At 52.1% G+C, this 14,146-nt stretch overlaps 1 protein-coding gene across 1 annotated transcript in view; it reads left to right on the top strand.

Moving 5' to 3' along the window:
• Nucleotides 1-14,146, top strand: part of LOC105464519 (myosin heavy chain 9) — a 106,968-nt gene that overhangs the window by 48,564 nt on the left and 44,258 nt on the right. Inside the window, exon 4 of the mRNA XM_011712493.2 lies at nucleotides 14,025-14,052. Within this exon, the coding sequence (XP_011710795.1) occupies nucleotides 14,025-14,052 (28 nt within the window). The remainder of the gene's footprint in view (nucleotides 1-14,024; nucleotides 14,053-14,146) is intronic.

Genomic DNA, 14,146 nt, shown 5'->3' with positions numbered 1-14,146 from the left:
CCTTCTTCTTCCTGTTCTTCCCTTCCCTTTGTGTTTTTCCCTCTTCCTCTCTTGCTCCTTCCCCACAGTCTAGAAACACATTTGAGTTATTCCCATCTCTACACAAACAGATGCAGAGCCTCGGGTGGCTTCTGCCCCGCTGTCACTCTGGCTTCTGTGCCCCTTCTGTTCCATTGCAGTGAAGCTTTGTGGAGGAAATGTCTGTGCTCACTGCCTCCATCCCCACCTCATGGTCATTCCCCTCACCTTGGCTGTCTCTCTCCACCCCTTCTCCAGACTGGCCGACAGAGGTCACCTATGACCTGTATGTTGCTAAGTCCATGGCTCTCGGGAGTTCCTACCTCACCTCTCCCCAGCATCGGACAGTCTCTACCACTCCCTTTATTTCTTTTTTTTTTTTTTTTATTTGAGACAGAATCTCGCTCTGTCACCTAGGCTGGAGTATGCAGTGGCATGATCTCAGCTCACTGCAACCTCCGCCTCCCAGGTTCAAGTGATTCTCCTGCCTCAGTCCCCCTAGTAGCTGGGATTATAGGCACGTGCCACCATGCCCGGCTAATTTTTGTATTTTCAGTAGAGACAGTGTTTTGCCATGTTGGCCAGACTGGTCTCGAACTCCTGACCTCAGGTGATCCACCCGCTTCGGCCTCTGAAAGTGCTGGGATTACAGGCGTGAGCCACTGTACCCGGCCAACTTCACTCTTAATAGAGTCCCTCACCCTGTGCTTCCACCAGCTGGTCATCTTTCTGGGATGTAAATGTGATCAAATCACTTGATTTGAAATCTTGACAAATCATAGAAAGGCTCCTCATTCCCCCAGGGCTATTAAGTTGCTGCAAAAGTAATTGCGGTTTTTGCCATTAAAAGTAATGGCAAAGACTGTGATTACTTTTGCACTAGCCTAATAACACTGAGACTCTGTGGTAGTGTACAATGCCCTTCAAAATTGGCCCCTTGCCTGCCTCTCCACCTTCCCAGCTATGTGGAACTCCTTGCATTTCCCTAAAAGCTCTTTCTGCTTCAAAACACCCTACCTGCTCCATCTGCCTGCAATGCCTGGCAAATCCCTACTCTTTTTTTAAAAACATGACTGAAGCATTAGGGCCTCCAAAGAGAATATCTGGGCTAGATTTGCATCAGAGCCCTGGTGATGCTTTATTTGACTGCAGTGTTTAGACATTTCTTTTTCTCCTCTAGATATACACAGGGCCCATGTTGCCTTTATATTCTCAGAGCTTAGCCAAGTACCTGGCATATGTAATCCTGACTGAAACCCAATTTCAGGCAGGGCTGTGTTCTCCTATCTTGTATGGATAGTGGTTTGTTATGTCCCATTATATAAGGATCCTTTTTTCTTTAAACTTTGCAGTCTATCTAGACAGTGGTGGTAATGCATCTTGTTGGGTTAACCACTTTGTCCCTGGTGTAGTGGTTTAGAGTGGCAGCCCGCGGCCTGTCTCCCACCACCCGCGCTGTGCTGTGAAGGAGGCATTTCACTGTTGAGCTTGATGCATTATGTAGGATGCTCAAGTTTGGCTGAGTCTTTGGCTTATGTTCACGTCTATCAAAATTCCTTGAAGAAGTCAGCCCTTCAGTTCTGAAGTAGAATGTCTGTTTCAAAATGTTAACTAGAACAGCCTGGTGGAAAAACATTCTGTGGGATTCCAGAAAAGTCTGAGTCTTTGTCTCTAGAGGTTATGAGTCAGTTTGCTCCCAGCTCTCTTAACTGGCCTAGTGCAAGAAGTGTATTCCGGAGTCATCTTGAGATCTGAGCTACTGAGTAAGGGCCTGTTCTCACACTTGGATCCTGGATTGGGATGGTTATCTAGCAACTGGGCAATTTTGCTTTTAGGCAAGACATGAAGACTGAGTAATATGTACTGAGGAGGCAGGAGAGAGAGTCTTTAGGTCTGGACTTCAGACTGTCTTCAGTTAACCTGTGGGACTCCTTCTCCAAGAGATTCATTCAATGTTTATTTGTTCAACAACAACAAAAATTTGGTGGGAATGGCCTGAAAGCTCCATATATTGAAAGTAATTGGGAAACAGAATAAAGGATGCAGAGAACCAGAGCTTTCCTTTGTCTTGGCCATAACCAAATGGCCTTAATAGGAACTTAGGGGCTGCCCTCATGCATCTGTGCAATGAAGAGTCTCTTCATGATTTGTCAAGATTCTGAATCAATTGGTTTGATCAGATTTGCAAATTATGAGGGCAGGTAGGTGGGCGATTTCTTTTATTTTTTTTTTTGAGATGGAGTCTCGCTCTGTCGCGCAGGCTGGAATGCAGTGGCGTGATCTCGGCTTACTGTATGTAGCCTCTGCCTCCTGGGTTCAAGCGATTTTCCTGCCTCAGCCTCCCAAGTAGCTGGGATTACAGGCGCATGCCACCATGCCCGACTAATTTTTTTTTGTATTTTTAGTAGAGGTGGGGTTTCACCATGTTGATCAGACTGGTCTTGAACTCCTCACCTCACGATCCACCCACCTCGGCCTCCCTAAGTGCTGAGGTTACAGGCGTGAGCCACTGCACCCAGCCAGGTGGGCGATTTCATCTTTTGGAGACCAGGGATAGGAAATACATTTGTGAGCATGGGAAACCTGCATTGTTGGTGCCTCCTTTAAAGCAGTCTGTGCAGGAATCGGGTCCATGTGTTTTCTAACCCTCAGTCTGAGAGGTTTTCACTTTGCCTTCTGCCTAGCGTTGGACTTGCTGCAGCTCTTGAGCTCCCACGTTGACTGATGGAGGACATTTCTAGGCTATTTTCCTTCTTCTTCGGCTGGGCGTGGTGGCTCACGCCTGTAATCCCAGCACTTTGGGAGGCCAAGGCAGGTGGATCACCTGAGGTCAGGAGTTCGAGACCAGCCTGGCCAACATGGCGAAACCCTGTCTTTACTAAAAATACAAAACAATTAGCCAGGCATTGTGGCACACGCCTGTAGTCCCAACTACTCAGGAGGCTGAGGCACGAGAATTGCTTCAACCCGGTGGCAGAGGTTGCAGTGAGCCGAGATTGCGTCATTGGACTCCAGCCTGGGCAACAGAGCGAGACTCTGTCTCAATTTAAAAAAAAAAAGGCCGGGCGCGGTGGCTCAAGCCTGTAATCCCAGCACTTTGGGAGGCCGAGGTGGGCAGATCACGAGGTCAGGAGATCGAGACCATCCTGGCTAACACAGTGAAACCCCATCTCTACTAAAAAATACAAAAAAACTAGCCAGGCAAGGTGGCGGGCGCCTGTAGTCCCAGCTACTCGGGAGGCTGAGGCAGGAGAATGGCGTAAACCCGGGAGGCAGAGCTTGCAGTGAGCCGAGATAAAAAAAAAAAAGAAAGAAAAGGAAGTTCCTTCTTTTTGTGTATAGCTGACCTGCAGAGCAATTAGTAATAGGTTTCTTGTTCTTGCAGCAGGGAGGAAGTTAGTAACAAGTTGTCCATGTTATGACAGGCTGGTTCACTAGTAAAAGAAAAATGTCCAGAGGAACCTTTGGTTCTTGCCCTGGGTCAGGTGTCACCCGTGGAGCCTCAGGGTCTGCAGGCTGTTAAAATCTGCCCCTGTCTTTTGGAGTGAAGTCTTAGTGCATGCCGCCTACCTGGCTTTGGGGGAAACAGGTTTGTTCTCTGCCACTTACATCTTAAAAGGCACAGTCGGAAAGTTCCTTTTCTGCTTTTCCTTTAAACAAGAACTAGACAAAGATTTCCTTCCTGAGCCGACTGTGGCTTGTGACATACTAGCATTTATTCTGCCAAATAGGGCAGTTGGTGGCTCTGTCTGGGGACTTGTGGGAGAGGAGCTCTTTGACCCTTCCTGGGGACCTGCCTCTGCCTTTATCTGTTCAGTGTGCTGGTTTGCCTGTACAGTCCTGATTTATGCCTGTTGTTCCACAGTTATTATTAATAGCACTCTCTTTCACTTTCAGAAGCACCCCAGTTTGGAGGATAAATTATATGTCACTCACTTATTGTCAGACTAAGCCAGGGTTTCTCACACTTGGCACTAGTGATATTTGAGGTTGGATGATTCTCTGTTGGGGGTGGGGGATTTTCCTGATCACTGCAGGATTTTTAGCAGCATCCTGGCCTCTGTTCACTTGATGCCAGCCACACCTTCCCTCTCCAGTTGTGACAACCAAAAATATTCTCAGACATTGCCATCAGATGTTCCGTGGGGGTCAAGATTATTCCCAGTTAAGAACTACTGGACTAAGCATTGCAGATTAGTTTTACTTTGAGTGTCATCTCTGATCGATCAGTAGTGGCTGCCTGGAGCCCTGTGCTGGCAAGGATTTGAGACTCGATGTGGGAATTCTGAGATGGATTAGTACTGTCTGCCGTGGGCACGGGTGGGGCATGACAGCATGTAGTGCCTTGGATTAGGCCGTGGAGGTAGGTGACAGAAGGTGCCAGAATGCCAGGAGGTTTTGACATTATCCTGTTACTGGATGCCCTGGCGGTCCAGGTGGAGAGACAAGGCATGTTTATAGACAGAGATTTGTGGCCCTAGCTACAAAACAAGACATTTGCTGCCTACACCTGCGCCAGCACGACCAAGCCAGTGTCAGGTGTCCTGGGAGTTTTGTCAGGTGTGGCGGTGAGGCCTGGGGTGGTCGGATCTTACAGAAAGGCAGTGGTGTGTGTCAGTCAATAAGTAGTTACAGGGCATCCCAGACGTGCCCAGCATGGCCTCACCCTCCTGCCCCTGGCTTTCCCATGTTGTTAATTCATTGTCATGGCCGTTCCTGGGTCTTCCTGCCTTGGGGATTGGACTGTTCCTCGGAACTCTGTGATGGCACTGAAGCCTTTGAACTGGCCAAGGCCAGGAGAGTGAGAGAGCATAAATGTTGTGTTGCTGGCCCTTGCCAGGCAGGGGTGGGTGGGGCTGTGTCCCAGGGCAGGCACAATGTCTGCTGCAGAGTTCAGGCGGAAGCAGCTGTGGTCTGCAAAAGGTCTGCCTCACCTAGGAAATGGCGCTTCTGGATCCCGGGCCAGACCCTCTGGGGTCTCCCCTGTGGGGAAAGATATGTATATCTCTACAGGAGAACTCTCCAGTTGAGGAATTTGACATGAGCCCAGTTATCTCCCCAGTGGGTAGAAAAAGCCCCTTCTGTGTGAATTAGGTAGAATGCCAGGTTTGGTTCACTTTCGGTGACTTTATGGTATTAATATTTTAATGAGTTCCCAGCATTTTGGGGGAAGCAGATCTGCTTTCATTCTAGGCCTAAACTTGTCTGAGAGCATTTAACCCTTTGCTCTGTGCCAGTCTCCCTCCCACCCAATCTCTGGTTCTTAGTGGAAGCTGCACCAGAAGTGGTTGGTCCCCCAGCAGCCGCTCAGTGCCAGTGAGTGTGCACATGCCCCTCGGTGTCTGACCTTTTTCTGTAAACTATGAGGGGTAGAAATTTTGTGTATCTTCACGTCTGAGCATGGCTCTTCGAATTCATACGTAAAGAGGCAGGCACAGATGTGTTAACTGACTTGTCGAAAGCCCACAGAGAGGCAACGCCAGAAAGCAGTCTCCTGATTTCCTGTCCTGGTCCCCGTTACCCTGGGACAGGCCCGCGGGGCATTGGTGCCCCTCATTTTCTCTGGTGGGTCTTGAAGGAATTCTTATCTCCGGCTCAGTGGTTGGGGGGCACTTGGGGAGGAGGGGCCCTCTCTTTCCTTCTCTCCACATTCTCCCTGCCCCGCTAGTTGTGTCTCCTGTGGAACCGTCTGCTTTCCAAGGTCTTTCTGAGGAAAAGTGCCATGTTTGGCAGAGGCTCAGGAAAATGCTTCAAGGGGGCAGAAAAGCTCCGTTTGAATCGACTCACCGGGACAGGCAGCTGAGGAAGGAGCGTCGTGGAAGCCACAGATGGGATGACTCTGCTGAAGCAGGAATGCACCCAGCCGGGAGGCCGCCAGCCCTGCCAGCCGTCAGCACACAAAGGCCTCGCTGTCTGCTGGGGAGGTCGTGAGCAGGCCTTGTGCACCCAAATGTGCCCGTGGAGGCAGCGCGGGCTCTCCAAGATGGGGCGTTCTGTGTCTGCACCCGCTGGTCTTCCTGTGCTGGCTGAACACCTACTGTGTGTGTGCTGGGCACTCTGCAGAGAGTGTACACACAGCAGACTGGGGCCTGCCTGGAGGAGGTGACTGACTTGTGCCCAGAGACAGGCAAATCAGCTTCAAGATGACAGCGAGAGACCAGCACAGAGGAGGGGCGCCCCACTGAGCCTCGAGAGCTGCTGGGGTGGGTACGGGCCTTTGATAGATGACACAGCACTTCTATAGGGCACCAGAACGGGGCTGCTGGGCCTGTCTCAGCCTTAGATTTGGGAAAAGTGCCATGTATTGCCTTTGAGCAAGAGGAAGTGTGTTGTGGAGGAGAGACTGTGGGCTTTGGACTAGACAGAGCAGGAATCTGCCTCTTTCACTTCCTAACTGCAACCTGGCTGGAACAAATCAACTCACTCTGATTGAGCCTTCGTTCTCTTGTCCTCCTCTTGGGCTTCATACCACTCCCTGGCAGGGCCATGGTAAGAAGTAAGACGCCGTGTGTGTGATGCCTGCGATAAGTACCTTTTAGAGCTGGCAGTAGGAGTCTAAACACTTCTCAACTGAACTGCCCCGCCTTCCACGGAGCCTTCAAATCGCTCATTCCTTCCATCCACACTCCTGCTCGCTTAATGAAGGTGATGGCCAAATGCGTCTTGCAGGCAGCCATTTGAATCTCCCCTAAAAGACTCCCCCGAGAGTCCAGGCACAGGAAGTGAGTTGTCACAGCCGCTTCCCCTGCAGCGACCGTGCCACACACTGGAACGCGATAGACAGACGCGGTCTCTGGCTTGTCTGGTCTGGTCCACGCAGAGCTGAGCTGGGGCCTGGGGCTGATGTAGCCTCAGCGGAGCTTTAGGAGATGTGCTTGATCCAGAGTTGGTTCTTCTGCAGCCCTGAAATGCTTTTCTGTTCCCTGGGCTGCTGGTGGACCAGAGAGGTGCTGTGGGAGGCAGGCCCTGGGCCGCCACCCAACACCATGGCTGCAGCCGGGAGGCGCTGTCCTCGAGCTGATGTGAGCTGGCTGCTTCGTGCTCCTCCCCCAGGAAGGAAAGCCGGGCCCCAGCATGAGGCTGCTGAACTACCCATGGTCCTGCCTGTCAGTCTCATTTCTAGAACGTCTTCTCTCTAGAAGAGGAATCTGTGGTTAACGGGCCCTTTTCAAGGATTCAGCGTTAGGCTTACTTTTTTTTTTTTTTTTTGTAAATCCAACCAAACAGGCCCACCATGCTTTGCTCTGGGCCCACTGAGCGGGAGATAAGAAGCAAGTGCCCTCTTAGAACCTGAAACTTTGGGTGGCGGTGTTTGGAAGCTTTGCCCAGTGTTTTTGTTTCTGTTCCCCATCCCCTGAAACAAACCAACAACAAAAACTCACATCAAATCCCTCATCACTAAGCCACTTTGTGCTTTTGGCCTCCTGTGATGAGTTCTCTTGCTGCCTGGTGAGTGTCACCTACTAGCCCGTTTTTCCTGTTCTCTCCAGCTCCGGCTCTGAGACTTCAGTTGAACTGTGTCCCAATTTGTCAGGGCTGAACAACAGTGTGTTCAGAGAAAGGCATTGCTTTCCTTTACCTACCTGATTTCTGGAATGACGGTATCAGTTGAGAACCAAAGTAATTCCCTACGTACTAAAGAAAGATAAGTGAGCTGAAAGTCTGCAGGTATAAAAGTTGAGATTCTGCAAATGGCTTCTGTCAAATTTGTTTCGTCTTGACCAAGGCTGTCAGCCCCGTGTGGACCTTGACGATAAATTCTCGAGGACCCAAGCTGTTCTTTTGGCAAACAGACAGAGCTGATGGGGGCTCAGGATGTCATTCCCACCTGGTATCAGGATTCTTCCTGAAGATCTTGTTTCTTCCACATGAGCTGGTCCACAGATACAACAGGGCACAGGTCTAAGCTGAAAGGAGAGGAAGTGTGAGCCTTGCTCCAGGAGCAAATCCTGGCCTAACAGTCACCGACACGCCTTTCCTTCCACTGACCGCTCATCCACGGCATGTTCACGCGCTGTTACTGTTCACCTCCTACCATTGATGTCCCTGGTGCTCTCAGGCACGTTTGACTCATCCAAGGGAGTTTCACAAAGCCGGTTGCTGTCTTTGCAGGCCTGTTTGTGCCCCAACAGGGAGCCGAGTTGGTCATGAGCAGTGCCTGGCTGTGTCTGCCATGCTCCCTGTGTGTGTCCTGGCTCCTTCCCTCTTATTCCCTGTTGCTCCAGCCCGCTGCAGAGCTCAACAGGGGCCCCTCCTGCCTTGTCTTTCCTTTTCCCAAGGGGAATGTTAGGTAGGAGCAAGGCAGAACTGGACTGGGAGTGTCCTGGTGGCGTGTGCTGTGGGTGGTCAGCACTCATGTGTGGCTTTTGAATTTCCCTCCAGTCTGACAAACCTGTTGGAGCTGCCGTGGCAACAACCCCAGAAGGAGAAGGTTTCCCCTCCTGGCCCCGCCCATGGGAAGGGCAGAGAAATGCCCAGCAGTGCTGTTTCTGGCAGATTTGCCTGTGTGCTGGGAACTTACCTGTGTTTTCCTAATGCATTTTGGCCAAGAGAAGGCTTGTTTGGGGCCTCGCCTGGTCTCTGACATTAATGAAAGTTAAGAGCAATCCCTCAAGGTTTTTTTTTTTTTAAATTATCCAGGGTGCCTGGAACGGGAGGGCTACCCATTCCCTGCCTCCTGTGACTGGGGACTTGGGTCTCAGCAGGTTCAAACCAAGGTTCCACCTGGGGGAACACAGGGGCTGTGGGCAGAGGCACTGGGCCAGGTCGAACTGGCTTCTGGCGTGGATGCTGCTGAGCAGGCATGTCCCTTGGTCTGGGCCTACCGTGGGGGCCTGGAGGGCACACTTGCCCATGACCGCACTGTGTGCCTGGGAGCCACGGCAGGGGCTCCCTCCTTTGCTGGCGGATTGCTAGGCAGGCAGGCTGCCAGGAAGCTCCACCCCACTCGGCACAGATCTGCAGCCTCTGCTAATATGAAGCATCATTTTGCACTTGCTTTTCTTCACCTCTCTGTTTGCCTCCCAAAGACTTGTAACCCAAGCTTGTGAATTGAGCTGGCTGTGGAGAAGCAGAGCTTCCCGTCATGAGAGTGTCGTGGCCCTTTCTTTGCAGCACTGAGGCAGGCCTGCGGGAGGTGCTGAGTGCTGGGCCCATAGGGTCATTCGATGGAGGGGAGTCCGGGGGTGGGTGAGGCCTCCAGAGGCCTGAGTTCTCAGCCCCATTCGTGCAACTCTGATCAAGTCATTGGGTTTCTGAGGAAAGAAGAATGATGCCCTGATCTTGGGGTCAAGTTGAATTAGGTCCTCTACAAGGCCTTCCCAAGCCCCTAAGTTCCAAGCTTCAGCCCTACAGGTGCTTTGTGCTTTGACCAACTGAGACCCAGATGCTGTCCACATGAGGGTCTTGGGGAGAAGTGACTCTGGGTCTAGGACTCTGCCCAGGACAGCCTGAGACGCCCATCCTGGCCCCACAGGGCAGGGCTCACAGTGCCAACACATATAGCGAGCCACCCCCAGGGGCCACTCTGGAGTTTCCCTGAAAGCAGAAGGTTCCCTGGTGGTGGAAAGTTTTGGTCCCATTTGTCTCAGATTATCCCATCAGTCTCACCCAACGTGGGCATATTGTCCAACCTAAAACTGCCCTTTTTCCTGTCTTTCTTTCTTGGCCCATACCCATTTCTCAAGAAGCCCAGCGGAGCCGAAGATGGTGTCTCCCAGGTGGAACCCAAAAGAGCTGCTCCATGCTGGAACCTTGGGAGGTGTGATCTTGGGAGCGGGGTGATGAGTCAGTCCCAGCAGTGGCTGCTGGTGAAGCAGGCCCCTTCCTCTGTACTTCCTGTCAGGCTGATGTCACCGCTCTGCGAGCCTCGTGGCCTTTTATGGACAAGAGTGAGCTGCAGCTCCTCTCACAGAGGAAGTGAGCCTTAAGCCCCCCGCAGAAGTCTGCACCTGGGATGAAATACCTGAGGTCAGGTTCCCGCTTCCTCCCTCCTGGGCCCAGCGTGCTAAGCTGGCTGGAAACACTTGTCCACAGGTAGATGGCCACATCAGCTCAGGTGCCCTCACTGCATGGGCCTGGACTCAGGACATTTCAGGTTTAAAGTGAAATCCAGGGAGAAAATGACCTGGTTCCTGAATTTGTAACTTTTATAAAAGACTTACTTGTGGCGGTGCCAAGGAATTGCTCAGTTGGGAGCTCCGAGACAGCAGGCAGGTGAGCACAGCATGTCTGGGCGCCTGCCTCACACCATGTATGACAGGAACACCATTTCCTTCCATCGTCAGAGCAGTCCCTTCATTCCCAGAGAGGTCAAGGGGCCAGGCACTGCGTGGGGAAGAGCAGAACCCAGGGCCGTAGCACTCTCGGCTGTGGCTTCCTCCTTTGCAGAGCTGCTCCAGACACATGGACCAGTGGTTGTCAAACTGTGCTCTGAGGAACACAGTCTCCACCACCCACTGTCCTTTGCTCAGGGATTTGGGAAGATTTTGTCTGAGGAAGGACTGCCACTGCTTTTTGAAAAGTCTGAAAACTACTGCAGAGTGACTCATGACCCAGTCTGTACCCCATCCTAACCAAGAGAGGGGCTGGGGCAGGGGGTTCAGGCGCCTACCACGGCTAGACTTTCATCTGGCAGGGGCCTCGTGTCCCAGAAGAGGCTTGTCCCTGGCGGCCTCCTCCCGTGTAGAGGAAGGAAGGGCGTTTTCAAATAAGCCTTCAGTCCTTACAGGCCAAATAAGGACTTGAGCCAAAACAAGCGGGTTGGGCCGGACTCTGAATGTGCTCATCCTGTGAGATGACAGTGCGGGGAAGGGTTGATGGGGTGGGCGCCACTGGCGGTCTCCACCAGAATGCACAGGGTGGGGAGGTGGGCTGCAGAGTAAACTGAGTCAGGCCAAGAGCCCACTGGTTACTAAGAATTCTAACCACCCCACTGCCCAGAGGAGATGCCTCTGAGATCAGGAACAAATCCAGAAGAACCGCTGTGTGGAAAGATTGCAAAACAATGACGATAATACCTGCTTTGTACATTATAATACAATACCTTGTAAGGTTATTGGAGGCCACACAAGATAACAGACCAATACCCTTCCTGAGCATTGGAAAGACCTTTCCGGTTGCATGGGCACATGGTACGATTCGTGGTGCATAGGGCAGGTGGATTTGGGATACTAAGCAGTGCGGCAAGAGGTGAAGCAAGGGGGAGGCCTCCCAGTCGTTTGCCTTTCAGAAAGCATTTGTCCAAATGAATGTTCCTGGCAGAACAAATCCAGATTTCTTTAAGGGATGGTTAGGCTGTGTTGACAGTGGTAAACTGGCTTCAGGAATTGGAGGGGGAAGGCTGGAGAAGTGGGAGAGCTGGGGATGCTGGGGTGGATGGAGAGGAGACACTGAGTTTGGCACTAGGGTTTCGGGATTTGAAGTGCGTGTGCCTGTGCATACGTCCGTGTGTGTGCATGGCTATGTACATACATGTATGTTCACATTCACCTGTGAATACATGTGCCTTGGGTGCCTGTGTTTGCATTTGTGCTTGTGGATATGCGTCTGTGAATGCGTGTGCAGCTGTGTGCCTTGTGTGCGCCCATGTGTGGATCTATGTATATGGCTTTGCACACGTGTGCACGCATGTATTTCTGTGCACACGTACCTCTGTACACCTGCCTCCATATGTGACTGTGTAGGCACAGATGGTTGTGTGTCTGTGTGTGCGTCCGTGTCCTTGTGCGTGCATGTGCCTGTGTGTGCATGCCCTCGAGTGTGCTTGGGGGCTCTGCTTCCTGTTGTTCAGCAGCGGAGCCTCTGACTCCTCCTCACACAATTAGAGGAATTCCAGCCATCCTAGGGACAGCCCTGGGAAAACGGTTCCTCTGGAAGGGTTGGGGAATGTTTCCTTTTATGGTAGCATTGGGCCGTTGCTGCTCACGACTTGCCAGCACTCGCAGGTACATTCTTGCCTGCTAGCAGAGACGGTGACTAAACATGCCCACAGCTGGGGCAGACCACAGGGAGATGCAGTGGGGGAGGGCAAGGGGCTGGGACGACAAAAATGTTTGTTCCAAACCCTTATCGGTTGCCACACTGTTGTTCGGGGCCAGCAATGAAATTGCTCTGTCTTCCCCCGGCTGTCGTTCCTGCCGCCTCCCTCCCTTCTGTCTTCCCGTCTGTCTTGTCAAGGATGCAGGTCTCTAATCTCTGTCCTTGCTGTGCAGGCTTGAAGGACTCTGTGTTTTTTGAGACAGGCGAGGGGGAGTAAGGCCCCCCTCGAGCTTGCCTCCTGAGCAGTTTCCACATCAGAGAGCAGAGTGTGGGGTGTGTTTGTGAATGGGAGTGACCCAGCCCCTCTGCGCCCCGACCCTGTTGATGCCTAGGGGGCTGGGAGGAAGCTGCCGCCCAGGGGTAGCTGCCTTTGGTGTTGGGTGTGAGGTTTGTTTTTTCTTCTTTCTGTCTGGGCTTCCTTTGCCCTCCTGAATGACCAGTGGGCAGAAGAAGAGATTGGAGGCAGTGCCCAGCCCCACCAGCTGCTGAGGTCAGACACGCTAGAAAGCTCACCTCGGAAGAGGCAGGCAGCCTAGCAGGCGGTGTCGGCTGGTGTTGAACGGTTAAATGTGTCTCCTGAGGCCATGCGTGTGGAAAGCCATGAGTCATTCTCCCAGTGCCTGGTCATGCAGGGCCCTGACCAGGCGGTGCGAGCCACTCAGTGTGTCCTTCACACGTCACTGAATCCGTGTTTCCACTCAGTGCCGACACTGTACCAACAGCCACGGATGCTCCCGCTGCCCTGACAACACCACTGCCACCCATCGTGGCGACGTCGCCGTGGGGAAGTCAGTATAGACAGCAACCATTTGTGGAGCTTACTCTCTTTACAGGGACTGCGGCAGGTCCTTTTTATGTGTTATTTCTATTTTTCCAACTAATCCTGCAAGGGAGTTAGTAGCAGATCTACTTTGTGGATGTAGAAACTGAGACTCAGAATTAAATACCTTACTGCAGCTCAAATATTTGTAAGTAGCCTGATGCTGGATTCAGGCCAATTTGACTTCAAGGACGGTGAGGCCATTAGATGGGGTGGGATAAAACGGAAAGAAATGAGTTTGTATCTTCAGCTGTTGCTTAAGATTGAATACGCAGTACTGAACAGCCAGGATGCCTTAGTGCTTCTGGCAAACTTAGCTTTCAGAGTGTGGGCATTACTGCCCCTCCTGTGCCGGGGGAGGGTGGGTATTTATAACCTTCCTGCTGAGCAGTTCATAGAGCTGTTGATAGTTGCTGAAAGTTCCTGACACCCGGCTAGAGAACAGGTTGTCACAGAAACCCATCAGAAGCTGTCATTCTTTACAAGCTACCTCTAAAGTGACATCATTGCACGCCTTCCACTTGCCAGACGCCATGCTGGTACGTTCACATGTCTTGTGGACACAAGTACTGTTATCCCACGCTGCGGAGGAGGGAGCTGGGGCTCCGAGAAGCCTGCGCACCTGTCCCGGGTCTCAGGCTGTGAGGCGGCATCTTATCCCAGGGCTGTCCCGTTGCAAAGCCAGGCCTCATCACCCCTCCTCCTCCAGCCTCTTCAACGGTGCTCCTTCCTTCCATGGGGGTGGTATTTAGAGCACCTGCCGTGGGCTTATTTCTAACAATCTCAGCCCCCAATTATAAACACACAGGGCAGGTCCCACTCAGCTCCCAGGAAAGTGGACTCCTGGAGAGCTTTCCACACACTCGTTCCTCTAAGGTGGGAGACGCAGAACTATTTCTGGTTTTCTGGTGGGGGCTGGACAGTGTGGGTGGGCAGTCTGAGCTCCTGGGTGGCAGGAGCAGCTGCCCAATGGCACTCTCCCCCGCAAATGCTCCTCCCAGCCAGGTGTGAGGGCGGGCTGCGAGATCCCCGCAAAGACAGCATCTGTGGCACTGTACTCCGTCTGGGAAACGGGCAGCTCTTCGGGAGCAAGCGGGGGAGGCTTTTGTATCTGGTGGGAGTTAATCTGATGTCTCCTTTGTTTCAGACCGAGAAGATCAATCCATCCTGTGCACGTAAGTATTTCTCCGTCTGGGTAGTGGTTCGTTTCACCCCAATCTGTTCTCATTCTTGAGGACTCCTACCGAAACCACAGCTGGGGGTGGTGGA

Source organism: Macaca nemestrina, chromosome 15 (assembly GCF_043159975.1).
Source record: "Macaca nemestrina isolate mMacNem1 chromosome 15, mMacNem.hap1, whole genome shotgun sequence".
Taxonomy (NCBI): Eukaryota; Metazoa; Chordata; class Mammalia; order Primates; family Cercopithecidae; genus Macaca; species Macaca nemestrina.
Note: the sequence above shows the minus strand (reverse complement) of the source record. Positions and strands in the feature narration are given on the sequence as shown.